Here is a 20,603-nt window from a genome sequence, read left to right as displayed (position 1 = left end):
AGCAGTGTAAAAGATATGAATGTTTCTTTTTTTGTTGCACGCTGTGTACGACTTAGCACCACCACATTTACACACTTGCACGTCATTCGCAGCAATGCCCAAAAATATGCAACTGATGTTTATGTTTGCTACAAAGCAAAACTCGCCCAAACACATCAACATTGGGACTGCTCAAAATTTCTCTGCCTGTGGGAAGTTCCAGGTAAATTTGAGTATATGCATGCATAATCTGCTGTTCAACGCCATGACCACATTGTCGTGCTAGGTGTTAGGTATATGTGTCTGGTTATACCTAGATGTGTCCATGCTGCTTTGTTTAATGTTTTGCAGTTTACAGATAAATATTTAATTCAGTTGGCAGACATCACCTGCCCTGCTAAAGGTAACAATGGCAAAATCATACTAGCAGCACTTTGTTACCCAGGCCATCTATGCCCTCTCGTTTGCTTGGTAAGATATGTTCATTGCACGACTCTATGGTCAAGTCATGCTTCACATGCTAATGCGAAGGTAGTTTGAGATGTCTCTAATAAAAACATGCCGTCACATAAGTGGTTTAGCCGTTTCAATGCCCTAGCAATAAACTTCCCTAGATTCGAACAAATTTCTTTATTTCGCTAAACAAGGTATAAAATTCCTAAATCTAGGGAAATTTCCCTAGAGTCGGCAGCACTGCTCTTGGGTTGATTGGTTTTACATAGTGCTGTTTTCCATCGCAAAGGCGAGACAGTAGAAGAAATGAGACAAGACAGTGCACTGATTATCAACTTGTGCAGCTTGGTTAATAGTGAGCAGTTGAGTTGAAAAGCAGCGCTCTGTCCTGTCTCCCCTGTTGTCTGATCTTTTTGCTTAAAGGCAACACTATTGTACTGGGTTTTGCATAATTAGGATCGCTAGGTAGACTTCTTGTGCAGAAACTGCTTGCTGATTTCCACTCAGATTTAAGCTCATATCATGGTGGATTCAGCTAATGTATTAGCTTGCATTACTTGCCCCGTTTTGTTTACGATAAATCTGAAGTTTGCGTTACTGCAAGAAGGTTCAAGAGATGACGCTGCCATCCCCTGCAATTCCTTTACGCTGCCTGAGCACGCCTTCTGAATCCTCTGCTTCCTCCATCTTTGCAACCCTCCATCTCTTTTGTGAACTTCGAGCAGACAAAATATCCAGTTGCATCTGACCCTCAGGCTTCTGAGCACTCCCATCTACACACTCTAGATTCCTACTGCTATGTGACCACAGCTATTCTTGTACCTCAGTGCTTGATAAATGCAGTTAATCCCCTCTTAACATAATTCCAGTGTTCTGACCCCCACTAAACGAGACGTAACAAAACATGCATAGTCTGAGGTCACACCACTAAAGAAAGTTTCAGTTTGCTTTAACGTATTAATGGTACCATCCATCGCCGCTATAGTGAAAGGCACATTTCACCGTAGGCTTGTTTGTTGTTTGTTTTGTTGCAGAGAAATTACATTTATTTTGCTGGCATCATCGCTGGTGGCACCTGCTTTGTATTTATTGTGAACGAAACAAACAAGCTATGTATGCTAACACAATATCAGTCTGAATACACTGTAATACATTACATCTGTGTAAAATTTCAGTGCAAAACAGTCAGCAGTTCAGCTGGTAAAGTTATACTGGGAACTTAATTAAGTCATGGGCGCCGAAAGGGTGTGACTGAGACCTGTGCAGTTTTTTCTGCAAATTAATTTTAAAAGAGTCCTGAACCACCTCTCAGGTTTGCTGAAAAAATGCAGTGCATGGATAGCATACACTGTTGTGAACATCTGAACCAATGGAGCTAACAAGCCGAGCGGGAAGTCGCATATTTCTCAAACACTATTTTTTCAAGTGACGTTTTCTCCTCAGCCACTTCAAAGGTGCCAGCTGCTTGCATATATCGTCATATAGAAGATTCCTATAGACAGCTGCTGTTGGCCAATGGCTGACATCAATTGAGAAGTGCTTTTGGATCAGCCCACTTCTTCCTACTCTTACTATGTATATTTATTGACGCAGTTTAATAAACAGTCTGAATTTAGTGAAAATCGTCCTTTTTGAGTTTGTAAAGAATTACGCATTTCCGGAATAAGCTGACTAATGTCTGCTCACGCTCGGGTGCGGCTGCCTGCATAAGAATTAAGCGTTGGCCACCCTTCTTATCATTGTCATAGCTGTATGGGCTCACCAATTTCTACTAGTTTTTAACACCCAGCTAGTCTCTGACCACACGAAACTGAAGGTCAGATCAGACATTGGCTTTCCAGTGTGCGCTCACTCCTGGCTTCTCCTAGCTAGACACCGTGGCAGGCATCGCTTCGAATTGAACTATTGATAGCACTTCAAAATGTGCAAGTTGGGTGTGCCTATTCATCGGTCAGGCTGGTGCAGGACAGAGCCAGTCCGCACCACATAGCACAGCCAGACTGCAGCATATGAGCTTGGGCACAAACTCAAGTCCTGTCGCGCACAACGCAAATGCTGCAGATACATACCACAGTTTTATTTATTATTTTATTTATTTATTTATTTATACATACTGGAGACCACATAACGTGGTCCAAGCAGGACGGGCATTTTTAACAAATCACATAGTATAAATCACAGTATATCACAGTATATGGGTGCACATACATTATGTTTTACATCCAGATACAAATAAATAAAAATGAACACAATGGCTAAATGTATACAATGCTATACGATGGCAAGACGATCGCGCTCTGGTAGAGAATTCCATTGAGACACTGTGTGCGGGAAAAAGGAAAATTTATAAGCATCTGTTTTTGCGAAATATGGCGTTAAAGATCTTGGTTGTTGATGTCGTGTAGGTCTTGTGGATAGGGGGGATAAATACAAGGAAGGATCAATAGCGAATTGCTGGTTAAGTAGAGAATTCAGGAAGCCCAAGCGAAATTGCCTTCTTCTGTACTGAAGGGGGGGTATGTTATTGGCTGTCATTAGTTCCGACGGAGAGTCCACACGACGAAATTTAGAAAAGATAAATCGAACAGCCTTTCTTTGAATTCTTTCGAGTTTATCAATGTTATGTTTTGTGTAGGGGTCCCATACTATGCTTGCATATTCTAGCTTTGGTCTGATGTATGATTGATAGCATAGAAGTTTTACATTTGGTGGTGAATTACGAAGCTTGTGTCTTAGGAAACACAACTTTCTGAAAGCAGAGGAACAAATGTTATCAACGTGTGAATTCCAGGAGAGGTTAGCCGTGAACGTTACACCTAAATATGTGTAGTTATCGACATGATTAACTGTAGATGAACCTATGGAGTAAGCATACTGAAATGGGGATTTTCTTTTAGTTATAGAAATGGAAACTGTTTTTTGTGCATTTATGACCATGCCCCACTGGTTGCACCATTGGTATACGTAATCTAGATTTTTGTTTAGTTCTTTTTGATCATGTATGCTGCAAACTTCACGGAATAATATACAGTCATCTGCGAACAATCGAATTTGAACCGTTGGATCAATTATATCTACGATATCATTTATATAGCACAAAAATAGCAACGGCCCTAGCACACTGCCTTGGGGCACACCCGACGTGACTGGTAGAAGGCGCGAATTTTGATCCTCGACTGTGACAAACTGCACCCGATTTCTCAAATATTCAGCCACCCAAGCGACCAACACCTTCGGAAGACCAATGTTGTTTAGTTTATAGATTAGTTTGTCATGAGGAACTTTATCAAATGCCTTACAGAAATCTAAAAAAATTGTGTCTATCTGAATATTATTATCAAGACCTTTGGCAAACTCATGCGTAACAGTGACGAGTTGCGTCACTGTCGAATACTTCTTCCTAAAACCGTGCTGAAAACTTGTTAATATGGAGTGTTTGTCAAGAAATTCTGTAATTTGAGTGCCTATAATATGTTCTATAAGTTTACAACATGAGGAAGTTAAAGATATCGGTCTGTAGTTAGATAGTAATAATCTGTCGCCTTTTTTGAAGATAGGGATTACTCGGGCCGTCTTCCAGTCACGCGGCAAGGTTGCTGTTGACAAGGAACTATTAAAAATAATGAAAAGGAACTTGGCAACGCATTCGGCATATCGTCGAAGAAACACATTTGGAAGATCGTCAGGACCGCAACATTTTTTCGTGTTTAAGTTTAAAAGCATAGAAACCAAACCAGGATACGAAATAAAATTGACTTCGTATGGTTGAAAGGACATCGTGGTAAGCGTACATGGTCCGGATACTGAAAACACGCTATGAAAATAGGCATTAAAATGATTTGCTATATCTTCATAATTTGTGACTATGCTACCGTCAACTGATATCTTTGAAACTGCTTTCTTGGTTTCACTGAGATAATTCCAGAATTTGGAAGGATCATTCTTTATAAAATTGGGCATTACAGTTTTAAAGTAGTAATCCTTTGCGTGATGCATCGCTTGTGCAAGGATTCTTTGGTGATCGCCGATAATACTGCAGTGCGCATGCTGCTTTTTTAGCCGTTTAACTTTTCTCTTCAATTTAATGATTTCACGAGTCATCCAGGGTGTACGCCTATGTGTTTGTTTGCGTTTGCTGGGTATAAAGTTGCTCATGCAATAATGACACGTCTCAACAAATTTGTCCCAAAGAGCGCCCGTGTCCGGGGCGCCGTCATCACAGTCAGCAAGTACGGTTTCCATGTATTCAAGCACACGAGCATCGTCAGCTCGGGAATAGTCCTTAAAATACCGAATGGGAGATTTTTGGTAGCTACTGCATTTAAGAAAAGGAATTGACACGCTTACAAGTTCATGATCGGACAGCCCTTGTTCCACTAGAATGGTATGTTCTGAAAAAGCCCTATTTACAAAAACCAAATCTAGAACCGAGCTTGCATGTCCTTGTACGCGTGTGGGTTGTTTGATTATTTGAGTTAGGTCGTGAGCGAGCATGATATCAAACATGATGTTAGCGTTTTTACTGGCCTGGGAACAGGACAGTCCCTCCCAGTCCACACTTGGCAAGTTAAGGTCACCGACCACGAAAATTTTCTTATTATGATACTGTGACATACGTTCTTTGAGCACAGTTAAATACTCCGGGCACGCGTCCGGCGACCTGTAACATGCATATAAGATGAAGCTATGTCCCCAACAGGATAACTGTACGCACAAGCATTCAGGAATGCCAACATCAGTTGTAATCGTAGCTTCTACTACGGGTTTAACAAGGATAGCTACTCCCCCACCTCTAGTAGTTCTATCTTTTCGATATACGTTGTAACATGAGGGAAAGATTTCATCGTCACTAATTTCCTTTCTCAGCCACGTTTCTGTTATCACCGCGATGTGAGGATCATGCTGCATAAGTATGGTTTCTAACTTATCTATTTTATTAGTGACACTGCGCGCATTTATGTTAAGTAGCCTCAGTTCTTTCCGTTTGGTTACATCTCCGGCTTTTTTGGAGGACCTAGCGATTTTTACTTTGGATGTGCTTTCCAGACGAGGGATCTGGTCGCATTGCTCAGTTATGTCTGCGCCAATGGCGCTTGGCTTCGAGTATTTGGCCGTCGGGTTTCGCTTGCCGCCGTGCGCCGCTTTTTGCTTCCGTTTTTTTTAACAGGTACTTTATCATTTTTGTTTTCGTCCCAAACGTATGCCTTTTTATTGATATATAGCTTATCGTATACCAGCGAGGCTTTCTCGCCGTTCTCTCGATTCATTTTGCAGCTTTGCCATAGCTTTCTTCTGATTTCCCGTACTCTTACCGAAAAATCCTCGCCAATAGAGTAATTCGTGCCTTTCAGTTTGCTTCCCTGCTTTAGAATTGTAATTTTGTCTCTTGAATCTAGGAGCTTGAGAATAACAGGCCTAACCTTGCCAGGGGATGGCCGTCCCAACCTATGAATACGTTCTATAGCCACTGGTTCTAGCTCAAGAATACCTTTTATTATCTCATTGTTCACAGCACCTTCTAGCGATTCGGTTTTCTCTTCTTCAGCTTCAGGTAGTCCGTAAACAATGATGTTAGACCTTCTGCTTCGGTTCTCCAGGTCATCAATTCTTGCTTCAAGGTAAGCAATTTGCTCCTGGCACGACGTAACCTTAATTTCTAGGCTGGCCAAGGAATCTAATTTTTTGTCAATATCAGTAAGGCGTTTTTCTTTAATTTCCCTAATGTCGATTGCAATCTCACTAAGTTGTTTTGCTATTTGTGCGAGGTCAGGGCCGGGGTTAGTTTCGATGTCGCCACAAAGCAGTAGTAACCATCGAACACATGAAGCAGTATCGAACAAAGTGCAACATATTCCGGAGCCGAACAACCGTGGGCACGGCAACACCACCAAAAATGGATCGTCAGAACGAAAGCACTTTCCGTATCGTTTGCTTACCTGTACCAAATACAGGAAGGGATTAGATGCGACCCACATCATGGTGATGCCGCCGTGCCCAGTGCCAGGCAAGTCCGCTGGAAAGCCTTTTATAGCGGAATCCGTCCATGTCGTCATCCACTCTCTGGTCACGTGGTAACGTTGTAACGTCTCCGTTGGGTGAGAGGGTAGCGTTGCCCATGACGGTGCTTGTAGATTATCCGGTGCTTCGTGGTGATGGAAATTCCGCTCATGCGCCGCTACGACGTTCGCCGGTTCCACGCGCGTGTTGTTGGCAGTGATCAGCAGGCCAAAGATCTGTACCAAATACAGGAAGGGATTAGATGCGACCCACATCGTGGTGATGCCGCCGTGCCCAGTGCCAGGCAAGTCCGCTGGAAAGCCTTTTATAGCGGAATCCGTCCATGTCGTCATCCACTCTCTGGTCACGTGGTAACGTTGTAACGTCTCCGTTGGGTGAGAGGGTAGCGTTGCCCATGACGGTGCTTGTAGATTATCCGGTGCTTCGTGGTGATGGAAATTCCGCTCATGCGCCGCTACGACGTTCGCCGGTTCCACGCGCGTGTTGTTGGCAGTGATCAGCAGGCCAAAGATCTGTACCAAATACAGGAAGGGATTAGATGCGACCCACATCGTGGTGATGCCGCCGTGCCCAGTGCCAGGCAAGTCCGCTGGAAAGCCTTTTATAGCGGAATCCGTCCATGTCGTCATCCACTCTCTGGTCACGTGGTAACGTTGTAACGTCTCCGTTGGGTGAGAGGGTAGCGTTGCCCATGACGGTGCTTGTAGATTATCCGGTGCTTCGTGGTGATGGAAATTCCGCTCATGCGCCGCTACGACGTTCGCCGGTTCCACGCGCGTGTTGTTGGCAGTGATCAGCAGGCCAAAGATCTGTACCAAATACAGGAAGGGATTAGATGCGACCCACATCGTGGTGATGCCGCCGTGCCCAGTGCCAGGCAAGTCCGCTGGAAAGCCTTTTATAGCGGAATCCGTCCATGTCGTCATCCACTCTCTGGTCACGTGGTAACGTTGTAACGTCTCCGTTGGGTGAGAGGGTAGCGTTGCCCATGACGGTGCTTGTAGATTATCCGGTGCTTCGTGGTGATGGAAATTCCGCTCATGCGCCGCTACGACGTTCGCCGGTTCCACGCGCGTGTTGTTGGCAGTGATCAGCAGGCCAAAGATCTGTACCAAATACAGGAAGGGATTAGATGCGACCCACATCGTGGTGATGCCGCGGGGACATCACCACATCACCACAGAGCAGGACATCACCACATTTTTGGATTGTATGCAGATTGTTAGGCTGTCTGATATGTTGCTAAGTTGCACTGGGCAATGAGCATGGTTTAATTGTGGCAGAGTTAGTGGCATATATGTGAAGAAGGCATAGTTTTTTACTGATCCTAAAGAATCCGGAAATAAAAAAATGTGTACCTTTTGCTGGTTTTGTGAGTGCGAGCCTGAGCGGGTGAGCTGTTAAAACATCATGAAACACATGATTCAATCAAATCTGATGGTGCGTCTCGACTGCTTTACAGCTTCCTTGGAGTATTTGTTTGTTGAGAATGATGAGCTGTCATAGTGACATGCCAAGTTATGAACAGCGATTTCTTTGTTGTGGCCAGACTTCCAGTGTCATAGACTGCCAGGAAAATACAATAAAAATGTGGTCAGCGAAGACCTGGAAAAAAATCTGAGCATTTGAAAGTGCCAATGTAGCAGAGCCCCAGAGTAGCGCCGATCCTTTTGTTCTTCTTTTTATGTGATTGTCTTAGTTTGCACAATTATGCCTGTCCTACACGTGGGGGAACTAGTTCAGCAAAGAGGTCGTCCAACTAACTCTCCTGTATGCTTCAGCTCGAAGCCACGGCCACGTGGTCTTTGGCCCAAAGGTTCCCGGAACAAACCTGTTCACCCTGGAGGCTCTACAGTCCATCTGTCGGACTGACCTGGACGTGTTGCGACGCCCTGCCAGCCTGCGATCCATTTGCGAGCGGGTCAGCCCACGTCGCTGCTGCACTTCCTGGTCCATCCCGCACTTCGTCGCGCTGCTGCACAACCGGTCTTCGTGCCTGGACATCACGGCGACCGATGTCCAGGAGGTTTGTCTCTTTAAACGTCCTTGGCAGGACCCACAATCTCGAGCCCTCGTGGCAAGCCAGTGACGTCTTTGTTCAGCTGCTTGCTCTAAATGTGCGCTCCCGCAATAATGTCACACTGTATCTGGCACTCTGCTTGATTAGACATGCAGCCCAGGAACACTGGACAGACAGGAGCAGATGGGTGCGGTGCTGACTTGCAAGCAGCATCTGTTCTTGTCCATCTCATGCTTCTGCCTTGCATGTCAAATCATGCACCACCAACAAGCCACACTTTCTACTCGCTTGGCATTAGGCTGTTGATCATGCAGTCGTTGGTTCGTTTCCTTGTGCAGCGACTGCGTTTCAATAGAGACCAAATGCAAAAATGTTTGTGTGCCACGCTTTGGGTGTCTTTAGGTGTACATTAAAAGAGCTCCAGAGCACTGAAATCAATCCAGAACTTCATATCAGTGTCTTTAACATTCATGTTATGGTTTTGATACGTAATACTCTGTCACTTGATTTTAACAAAAGTGTGTGAGCATACAAGGAACAAGAGCAAGGTAGCTTAGGGCACAGGGTCTTATATAAATATTGCTGGAATGAAATTTGGTGCTGCAATGATTCACCCACTGGGAGAATCAAGGGTAGTACAAAAATATTTTACGGCAATGGCAGTTAAGAGCCCGAAATTGGGTTTGCCTTATCCACCCGTCCATTCCATTACCCTGGCGATGGCTGTTGTCATCACCAATGACACAAAACCAAAATTTTTCCGTTGTCGTCAAGCAACATCATCTCCGGCATTGTCATTGCCACAGCACGAAGAAAAATAAAACTTGTCCCCAACAAGGTCCGCTGGAATTTGATCCCATGTCAGCGAAGCAATGTAAATTTGGGAGACGAGCGTGCTAACCACAGCGCTATCACTCAACAACAGTGCTGGGCAATTTGGGCAAGGTATTGCACTGCACACAGACCCTGAGAGCAGCGGCATCTGTCCATGTATTTCGGAGGCCATAATGGCCAATAGGTGTACTGTATGTGGATTAGTAGATTATGTGCATCGCATAGGAATTGTTCTTGACAAGATGGTGATGCTTTTGCGAGCAATTATTCATTGTGATGCTCATGAGACAAACGTTCAACAGCACAAAGAAGTGTGCATGGCAGTGATGATGATAAGCCTCAAGCATGCCAAATACCCATGATAGAGGATACGCTATGAATAAGGTTTTTGCGTTGAAAACAATGTCGAAAGCATCAACAATGTCAGTGCCAACTGCATTGTCGCAATGACAATGCCACATATTTTACACAGTAACTCACAGTATTCACAACTGTCAAGTGCTTTAATAGTAGTACTGCAAATGGTACTACTATTATTTAGGTGGTACTGCATCATTTCACTTGTGACATCAGTTGTAGAGGTTCTGACTTCGGAGTCTATTTTAAAATTCCAGGCGGGAAATTCAGAATGAATCATCGTGCTTTAAATGCATGAAGCATCTAAAAGGGAAAGTGCCTCCTCACCTGCGGCCTAAATATTGATTCACTCAAAAACTGATTAAAAAAAACATATGTAAGGAGACTTCAAATTCGAAGGTCATATGAAATGCCATGCTACAGTCAGGTCAAGCACGTAGCTGCTTCGACATTGTCCTGCTTAATGATGAACACAAAGAAATGTGACTATTTCACATAAAAAAATTATAAGCAAGATGTACCAATATGCTCCAAATCAAATATATTTAAATTGTAACATATTCAACTACCACAAAAAAAATTATAAATAAATAAATAAGCATGTGACACTCCTGTGGTGCATAAGCATAAACACTCCCTGTGGTATACATTAGCAAAGGCTCAAGAAAGCTTACGGGAGGACAACTATAGCGGTAACGCAATGGTAGAGAGTCACACGCGTCATACTGAAGACGTGGGCAAACTATCTTTACGTCCAGTTTATTTCGCTTTTCCTTATATTTCTACACTTCAGTTACAAAAAAAAAAAAGGAACAGTTAATATCCCCCGGTCTTTCCCTGGCTTCGTTGTCTGTTGTCTTCTTGTGGTTGTAACTAAAAAAAAAAATCAAACCCTTTGGTACCCCTTATTTTCTTGCTCATCCGGTAGGTCAGCACAATGTGGGATTGTGTAATGCAGGTTCTCAAGAGGCTGGAAGCCTGTGCGCCCCACTACCACAGCATGAAGTTGAGCCACGACTGTGCCTCGGGGGCCCCGCTGTGCCGCGGGGTACCCGCCGAGTGCATCGAGTACAACGCAGTGTACACCATCCTCCACTACTTGGCCGACGTCGACTTCCTCGCACCGGTCGCGGGCCGGGGGGACGACGACGGCGACGAGTTGATCAGCGACTGGGACGGCGGCAGCCAATGGAACAACTCGGCGTCTGCGCCGTCTGGTCCGGGCAAGCTCGTCCACAAGCCCCACCTGTCCTACACGAGCGTGTTCCTACCCATAGCCCAAAGCACCGTGGCTATGCCCTACTTCAAGGACCTTGAGGAGTACGGCCAGCTGGAGGATGACGTAACTCAGGTAACGGTTTGCCGGTATTTGTTATGGTGCTCTTATGTGGACATTCGAGGTTCATTCATGCTGCAGACACTGCCGTGCAGTCCTCGGTGTGGCGCCACGTGCGTAGCCCATGCATCATGCATGGTGTCGTGGGTTGGAGGTCACATGCTCTGGTGCACGTGCAAGGGCGAACTGGGAAGGCCGGTGGCTTGATGCACACTGTCTTAGTTTCTTTGCCTTTGTCTGCCTTTATCACTAACCACAATAGTTTTCACAACGCAGAATATCATACGAGAAAGGGGTCTGCATACTGCAGTAACTCCTCCGGCTCTGAATTCCTTTACTGCAAAACTAGAAAGGCTGTCACAGTGGACACTGCCACCTTCTCAAGCGCAAGCTCGTTGAAATATACGTTTCATCTTCACCCGCCACACTATTACCTTTGGAATACTTGCGCAGACGTCATCACTTCTGATTCTGCATAGTGCACAAAGCCTTGCGCAATTTACCCAGTGCGAATGTCATGCGACAGCTCAGCAGCGAGTGTGTCAGGTTCTCGTATACACCTTGCCCCAGGAGCATGACTTCAATCCTAGCGTCACTGGTAGTGAAAAGTCTTGTGTTTCTCCCTTACAAGGTAAGGGCAACACAGAGGATGAAGATATGTCCTGACAGGAATGAAGAAATGTCCTGACAGGAATGACATGACTATGATGGTGGCCCGTTGAAGACAGCGTTGCATAAAAGGGGAATGAACGGACGGATGCACGAACGGATGGACGCAGCAAACAAATTTCGAGCTTTTCACTGTCGTTGCGGCGAAATTAAATTTTGTTTCGACCACCGCACCCACACCTGTAGCCTCTAATTTAAGTGACGGGTTCATTGCTATTGCTTTCCTTGTGGACTAGGCTATCATGCACCCACTCTGAAAGGCAACCAGTATACTAAGTGCCCCAGCTAGCATGGGACCAAGTTAAAAAATAATAATAATAATAAGAGGCAAAGCAGTTTGTGCAGATGAAACCAACTGTATCAAACCAGCTGCAAATGTTGAAAGAATATCTTCACAAAAGGTAACATGTCAAAAACAATTGAAGGTGGTGTTTACAGACATGCTCTGCAAACCTTACATTGGCATTGTGTCGGGTGTAATTACTATATTTAATAGGTACAAAAAATGCTGGAAACTACTCCAGAAGCTCTTTAACAATGTACACTTGCTTTCATTGCTTTTTTTTTTTAACTTGATCCAAGTTAGCCCACACAACCAGCGTAGTTTCTTGTTCAGGCCACAATTGCAGAGAGAAACTAAGAGCACATTCATTGCATGCAGTGTACTAGCAGCGCTGCTTCAACATTAAGAGTGCCTTGCAGCTGAAGGGAGCTGCCACATGTCGCGCACAGCTTACCTGAGAGGAGGCTGCATTTCCCTGCAGGTTGTGGGCATGGAACTGGGGCTGAAGCACGCCCTCTTCGACGAATACCTGCTTCACGACACGGTGTACGTGGCCCTGGCGGGCGTGACGGTGCTGGCGGCCATGTGGGCCTACACGCAGTCGTTTCTGGTGACGGCCGTCACGTGCCTGGCCGTCATCTTCTCCCTGGGCACGGCCTACTTCCTCTACACCACAGTCTTCCGCATCTCCTTCTTCCCCTTCATGAACATCCTTACCCTAACGATTGCCATAGGTGAGCTCGGAAGCTGTGATACCATTGGTAGGCACTAGATGTACTAATTTCAAAAGAGAGAATGCCAGCGCATATGCAGTGTTGCTGTATTAAATGTTTCTAGCAACTCTGTTCTGATTAGAAAACAAGAGTATAATGAACTCTGGCAGCCCGCCTGTGCAATTGCCATCATTAGACACCACTTGCAAATAAACTCATTTCTGTCATAGCAATTTCAAGTACTGCAGGGGCATAGCAAAGATGGGGGGGGGTGCATACTAGGTACACGCCCCCCCCCCCCCCTCCTCCACCCTTTTTGAAATTTCTGTGAATCGGGATGCCTGGCATAAAATGACATGCGACAACACTCCTCTCACCACCCTACCTGAAAAAATATTCCTAAATGTGCCACTGAAATAATGTTTTCATGTAAAACGCTTCAATTTGACGCAGAAGTTGCTGATTTGAAAATTTGCTTGACGTTGTCAAATGTATGGCGGTGTGGCGTAAAGGTAGAGGATCGGGTTCTTGTACTCGGAGTCCTCAGCTGAAATCCCTGTCCAAGCCACAGCATTTTTCAGGCTTAAGCGGAAGCATGAATTGGAAAAAGAAAAAAAATCTGCCAAGAGCCAGTGTGGTTATACTAATCCGGGTGCAACAACGTTAGGAAAGTTCACAGAGCTTCCAAAAGGTGCTCCATTGTCTGAACAAGAATTGGCCTCGCTGGGGTAGTTCTTGAACATTACCTCCCTCGTGAATCTAGAAAGGGGAAACCAGTCAATAGTGGCAGAAGATTAGGTGTTGTGGTGAGCTTAGGAAATTTGCTGGCATGAGATAGAGTCAGCTGACACAAGCTCACTGGGACAGGCAACTTGTCTGAATGTGAACATAAATTAGGTTAATGAGGGCGGGCAGTGGTGTGACCATGGCTTTCTATTTTTCGCATCTGCTGCAGGCATTGGAGCAGACGACGCCTTCATATACTGCAAGACCTGGGGGGCAGCCAAGGCGGAGAAAAACAGCGGCACGCTGGTCAAGCTGGTCCGGGACACGCTGCACCACGCCTGTCTCTCCATGCTGGTCACCAGCGTCACTACAGCTGCTGCCTTTTTTGCCAGCTGTGTCAGCAGTATCACCGCTGTCCGCTGCTTCGGGTGCGTCTTCGCTGAATGGTTGTAGTCTGACATAATGACATCCTGCTTCATAACAGTATACAGTCGAACCCGCTTATAACGATATTCTAGTGCCACGAAAATTCCATTGTTATAGCCAATAATTGTTATAACAGGGTTGCATGAAAAAAAATCAAAATAGGGGGATGGCAGAGCTGATGTGGGAAAACTACAATGGTGGGGAGGCCAGTGTCCCTCCTCGCCACCATCCTCCATCTGGCTGCTGATTGTGTTCACCCGTTTAACTACTTCCTCGGCATTCTGAATGTGTGACGGCGGCTGTCGGTGGTAATGGTGCAGCTGTCATCATTAAAGAATGGCACTGCTGTAACAACTGCAAAGAGGGCTCACTGGTGGCAGGTGATACGTGAGCATCGCCGAGGCATCGCTTGGGTGGTCCCAAAAGGGGCCTTCTGAAATATGCGAGAAGCTTGCCACGGCAGCCTGTTAGCTTGAGAAATCCAGAAGAAACGCCGAGGCGAGGTCGCAACAAGCATCTCGCCACACACTTCCCACTGGATTGCGCGAGAAAACCCCATGACCGTCAGCCTCGCATGCTTTACGCAAAGCTTGCCGACATCCATCTCCAAGGCATGCAGGTGCTCCACATAGTGCAACGGAAGGTTCCTCACAAAAACAAAGCCCCAAAGGGACTAAATAATCTGCTGGGCCTCCTGTGAGGACAGCATTGAGGCAGCCTGCCTTAATGCATCATTGCTGCTGTCGTCGCCGTCGCTATCTGGTGCCAGCACATTCGCGACGATCGCCTCATCGCTTAGAAACACTTAGTTTCCAAATCTGTAGCCGTGCACTTTCTTTTCACTAGCAACGTTGTGCGTTGCCGATGATCAGCGGGCGGATCAGCCATCGTCCGTTTCGGCGACGATTCGAACAAGGCTGAGGAACCACGTGGCCAGGAATGATTTCGACGCAACCAACAAAGACGAGCACAAGATATTAGATGTTTGCAGAACTGCGCTGAATGAGGAGCCAGCGAGCAACAGGCGAGCAGTGCAGTTGGCGCGGTCCATTCATGTTTCGGAGGGGGGCGGGGAGTAGAGCTATGACCGCAGTCCATTCGTGTTTGGAGGGGTGGAAGGGTGACTGGAGAGAGGCGCGTGGAGAAGGCTGGAAAATAAGTGTGCGGTGGCTTTTGGAGCAGTGGGCCATCGTGCAGTGGCTCGAATTTCTCGTTTTCTTTTTTTTTTTTTTTTTCAAGGATTTCGCATTTCACTACCTTTTGACTCGGACACGCAGCAGCCAGCCTTCATTATAACCAATTATGCGGCATCGGGGCATTGTAGTAAGTGGGTTATTTTGCCATGGAAACATACAAAAGTTGACACTGCAGCAACTTCTAATTGTCATAACCAATAAAACATACGTAGAGGAGGGTGCGTAAATGTGCTTACAAAACATATTTAAACTATGTTACATATGTAGCTAGTAATGTGGATAGTAAATATTACTTAACATCTTTTTTGAGCATTAGTGTTGTGTGAAGCAAGCTTTAATATGAGCCTTCATCTTGCGCTGGACAGAAATTAGGATGATGGTTTTGATGTCCCGAACACAGTTCACCGAGAGGCCTAATGGCTGAACAAAGAACGGTGGGTTTGACATCATGGAGTGTTGCAAAGAATGGCCACCAGGGGCGCTTCAAGGCTGACACATTGGCAGTTGAAAGATTGGTGGAAGAAAAGTATTGGAAATGACAAACAGTGGAGGCGTACAAAAACAAAGTTCCCAATAGAGCTTCAGAAAGTTTGGTGATGGGAATTCTTCATGTTTCTTTTTTCCTTTTTTTTAGGATAAGGTAGGCCATTAGGCAATATAATAACAAGAGCTTGCTGGTGCACCCCACTGCCCCGTTACAAAGGGGACGCTCATGGCATCCATCCATCCATCCATTCATCCATCCGCCCAGCCAGTGAAACCAGAACTGGTTTGTTCAAACCGTAAAGCTTCCTACAAAAAATTAGAGGAAACTAAGGTGACCTTCAACAAAACCTTGTGTTATAAATGAAGTAGTTCTCAACGATTGCCATTCTCAAGAACAGCAACGCGCAACCACCGTGGTGGCGAGATGGCCAAGGCTACTCGCACGGCACTTTTGCGAAGGGGAGAGAGGGAGAAGTAATGAAAACGAGGGAAATCGACTGGACACGCTGCGCCTACTATATGACAACACGATAACTCTGGCGCGCTGCATGGGTTGGTGTAGGCGCGGGTCCTCGCAGTACTGTGCATCATTCCCATTGTAGCTTAACAGCACCAGAGTTCCTTCAAGTGATTTTTTGGGGGGAAACTCCACGACTTAAAACAATGCACGACACAACGGTGATTACAATGACTACTGCCTGCTTCCTTCTCGTATCACTCGCAGCCTGTTTGCCGGCACGGCCGTGCTGGCGAGCTTCTTCTTCACGGTGACGTGGCTGCCTGCAGCGCTCATCGTGGCCGAGAAGTGGTGCTCCTCAACATGCTGCCTCTGTGTGCCGCCATTCGGGGTGTACCTGCCACGGCTCAAGCGCTTCTGGTGTTGCTCCCCCGTCTGCGCCGCGCTGTGGCGCCTCCATCACAGGTCGGAAAACCCATCGTAGCAATCTTTCCTTTCAATTCAATATTCAGATTCCAGATTTATTACAGCAATATGGTACATTTTAACAGGTGCAGAATAAGCAGCACGATAGGGTGTCCCCAATTTAAAAACTTTCGGGGGGGTGTCACCCTCATTACCTGATTGGTAACATAGCAAGAAAGTTGCTGAATTTAATGAGTTTTTTAGCCACTTTAACGACAAAATTGCCTTTTTTTGGAGTCTTTGCAATTCTTTAACAGAGTAAATAACCAGTGATTCCCCATATCCCAGTAATTCCCCAGTAGTCCCCATTTTATCCCAAGGGGTCCTATGCACCTGCATTAGTTGTTACTTCTAAAGATATATTGAAGAACTTAGTAGTGAGTCATCTGGGTGCATCAACGCTGCCTTTCGAGTCAATGCACTGTCTTCAGATGCCATTTTAGAAAATCAGGGTTTGTTCTCGCTTTTCACATTCTGACATTTGCCACCATAATATGTAAAAGATAATTATAAAGAAATAGAGAAGGCATCTAGGAACAATAAGCACATCAAAATGACAAAATACATAGTGGCCAAGTTATTATCATCAATACTTGGGGCCTTTTAACAAAAGTGGAGTGTTTTGGGTCGCGACATGGTCACATTGTCAAGAACAGATTTACCAACACTGTTTCGAGTGCTCTAAATCCATTATTGATCAGGATGAGATTGTGATCACAACATCGTGAGAAGGGACGCTACCGATGAGTAAAAATGGCTCAGAGTAAATATGGCGAGCACTCTCGTGTCGTGAACAGCAGCTTGCCAACATCCTCAAAAACAAATGTATACAATCAATGCATTCTGCCAGTACTTTGTAGCAAATTAACTTTAAGGAGAGGTAAGGATTGACTGGGCGGTGAGCAACTGAATGAGAAATGATAAGCGTATTGTTAAGAAGGAGAATGATCATAGTATGGATTCTAGTGCAAACAGATCTAGCCAGTACTCTAGTGAGAACAAGTGGATCTGGACAGGTGATATAACGCTTAGATCAGGTAACCGGGGTAACCAGTAACAGAAAGGGTGCCACGGGAAGGGAAACGCGGTTGAGGGCGCCAGAGGATTGGACGGGGCGATTGTTGCCATCAATGATAGCACTGCATCAGCACAGCCACCAGGGGGCATGCAGTTGCCCCACCTGTATCGTGCAACATGGGGCTGTCAGTTTAGTTTGACCAGTTAAGGGGGCCGACTACTCTCTGGTAACCGGTTCTTGTAACTTGTAACAACTGGCGACGAAGATGGGATGGCGAGATTAGGAAATCGGAACAAAGTTGTTTAACACACGGCAGGGGCAGTTAGATATCTCTCTAGGTGATGCCTTCATGTTGCGGAAGACGTAAATTGGCTGATTATTAAAGGGATGACAACTGCTGGTTGACCACACAGCACTTCACACTGCAGTTCCCGCTTGTGCTTTGCACAGTCTCGACACCAGGCGGTGAGGTCAGAGAGTTGGTTAAGGCTCATTTGAAATGTTCCAAACAGGGCAAACAAAACAAGAATAAGCTAAGCACTAAATGTCTGTCTTAGCATGAGTGTTCCATTAGAAATGCAACACAATCATGTGACTGGATACAGGTAGTGTTATTGTTTTTAATGTGCTAGCCACTTGACCGAGAAGTAGGCAAAGCATACAACACAAGAATTACGGACAGCAACTGCAGTAGTCAACAGTCGGTAATTATTCATGTGAAAGGATTTGAATGTTTGCATTATGGGAAATACTTTTCCCCTTCACATTTTTCATCAAAGCTTTCATTGCGACTGGACATGCTTAGATGCAAAAATACAGGCACACAAGCATAAACGAGATAGGCGTAAACATGCGCGTCTATCAGATGAACCGAACACCGCTGCGTGTGAAAAATTTGGTGCAATATGGGTAGGTAGGGGTGATGATAATGATTATGCACGGGGTGAATTTCATACATCATGGATATACATCTCTGTTTCAGTAATTGCTTGCCCGAGTCTGTAGAAACCTTGTAAAACATTCTGGCAGAATTTGTGAGGTCATGGTCAAATGAGAGAGTCACGAGAAAAAAAAACGAAGAAAACTGTCATGGTTGAACGTGGTTAAATCAAGTTTGTCGAGGGATAGCACGGTTTTTCTTGCTTTGGGAAAGGACACAGATGCTGCTCGGCGCCGTTGGCAACTACTGTATCTACAATTGCACCGCAAGACAACGTACAGACACTGCTCGGCGCAGCAGCAGCAGCGAGTGAATTGACCTTCATGCTGCGTCTCACTTCAACGCGGACCAAGTGTAAAAAGCATGGCGTATGTGAAGCTACTATCACTCGGCGCACTTTGTCCCCATCACAGATCGCTTTCAAGATACGGGAACCCACGCTGCGTACGCAGTAGCCGTCGGTAGTGGCAGGCCAAGTCCCAGTTCGACCTTGGCTGAGCTCGAAGGTCAGGTTTATGGAACCAGGTGTTTTATAGGTTTGTACCTGGAGTGGTAGAGCTATCGCTCTCATATTTGTATTCTACTGACCGCAGTGTGCTCAAGGCTTGCTGAAAGTTTCAGACACTATGACCGTGAAAGAACTCATAAGATTGGGAATTTTTAAGGATAGAGTGTGGGCTTCAATAAAACTTGGTGCTGGGCTAGTTGGTGATGCATTCTTTAAAACTGATGGTAGCGCTAAAAAGGACGGACACACGATGAAAAGAATGTCACAACCTCGTCACAACCTTGTCGTCGTGTCGTCTTTTCATCGTGTGTCCGTCCTTTTTAGCGCTACCATCAGTTTTAAAGAGTGTGGGCTTATGTGTGAGATGACCATTCGTGCAAAAATTTGTTCTTGCTCATTTGAAAAGTTTATATTATGCCCACAATTTCGAAGCTGTTTGAAACGTCTGATCGAAATCGGAGGTGTTCCGTTCATTTCTTGATAAGCTCTGATCAACATCGGAAATCTTTGAAGACCAAAAAAAAAAAAATTAGAATCTTGTTGCAAAAGCTTAGTGTGGAAAAAACAGTGGTAAGTGTAACATCTTGCCGAGTTGCTAGAATAAATATGAAGGTTAGCACTGTTTCAATACAAGACATGGAAGCACAGGGGTATACAGAACTTATCAAGCACACATACCCTCATGTATAGAGGCGACCCCCACCCATTTAGTCTTGACCTTGGTGTCTGCATCAGCTAGCAAAGGTATTGTCCTTGTTTCTGCTTGAGAATGTTCTCCAGACATATAATTATGCCTTAAACAAGAATTAATGGTAACTAACTCCTTTGTCAACTGCCAATCCATCAAGTGCCATCAATCCCAATCATAATTTGAAAAATGCTGGGGAGTCTGATAGTTTTGTTCGAGCCTGTACATAGGTGTTTTAATGCCATGAACAAATAAATGCCATAGTGTCACATGCATAGTATAACAAGAACTTATAAAAATATATGAAGATTGCAATAACTTCATAAAAAATAATTGCAAAGCTAATGTATAATGGGATTTGCTACTTCTATTATTTACGAGCTGTTCAGATGATAGTGATCTCAGTAAACTGTTGAGATTGCTTTGCAAATAGACCATACGAGGAGGAGGAAAAAAAAAAGATGAGACATTCCAGCCAAGATCTCCAAGGAACAGTGTTCAGAGGGTGCATGACCCATTGCATGCAACTATGGCGACCAGTAAATGAAACTAGTGCTGTGATAAATCATGAATAACGATCAATGCAGTGCAATGTGACAAAATATTCACACCTGTGCCCTTGCATCAATGACTGGGATTATAAGGCAATTGCATGTGACAAAGGTGAGAGTTGATAGTTAGATGGTGACAGTGGCACTGAATAGAAACACCTAACCATTTAATAATAATAAAGTATTCATTCAAAGCTTTAATTTCAGCAATTTCTTGGTAATCAATTTATTACAAGAAACAAAAGTAAGAACTAAAGTTCAACTTTTAAAGAGTTTAGCATCCAAACTCAAGTGCCGGTCCATCAGCATGCTGCCCTGGATTTCAAAGTACAGTGGAACCTTGTTGATACGATACGGTTTGGTATGATTTCTTGGCATCGACGTTTGCGATCGACAACACAGAAAATAGCCCATACAGTTATGTTTCTTTTTTAGCGGTTGATACCTTCCCGAAAAGCATTATCTTTTGGCACCATCGTT

General features: G+C 45.0%; 1 protein-coding gene across 2 annotated transcripts in view; it reads left to right on the top strand.

Annotated features, from left to right (window-relative positions):
• Window positions 1-20,603, top strand: part of disp (RND transporter family member dispatched) — a 481,275-nt gene that overhangs the window by 442,765 nt on the left and 17,907 nt on the right. For both annotated transcript variants that reach the window (XM_050191005.3, XM_050191004.3), the window contains exons 9-13: window positions 8,232-8,476; window positions 10,620-11,012; window positions 12,431-12,683; window positions 13,618-13,816; window positions 16,221-16,418. In XM_050191005.3, the coding sequence (XP_050046962.1) occupies window positions 8,232-8,476; window positions 10,620-11,012; window positions 12,431-12,683; window positions 13,618-13,816; window positions 16,221-16,418 (1,288 nt within the window). The remainder of the gene's footprint in view (window positions 1-8,231; window positions 8,477-10,619; window positions 11,013-12,430; window positions 12,684-13,617; window positions 13,817-16,220; window positions 16,419-20,603) is intronic.

Source organism: Dermacentor andersoni, chromosome 10, assembly GCF_023375885.2.
Source record: "Dermacentor andersoni chromosome 10, qqDerAnde1_hic_scaffold, whole genome shotgun sequence".
NCBI classification, from domain to species: Eukaryota; Metazoa; Arthropoda; class Arachnida; order Ixodida; family Ixodidae; genus Dermacentor; species Dermacentor andersoni.
This window is presented reverse-complemented; position numbering and strand designations above follow the sequence as displayed.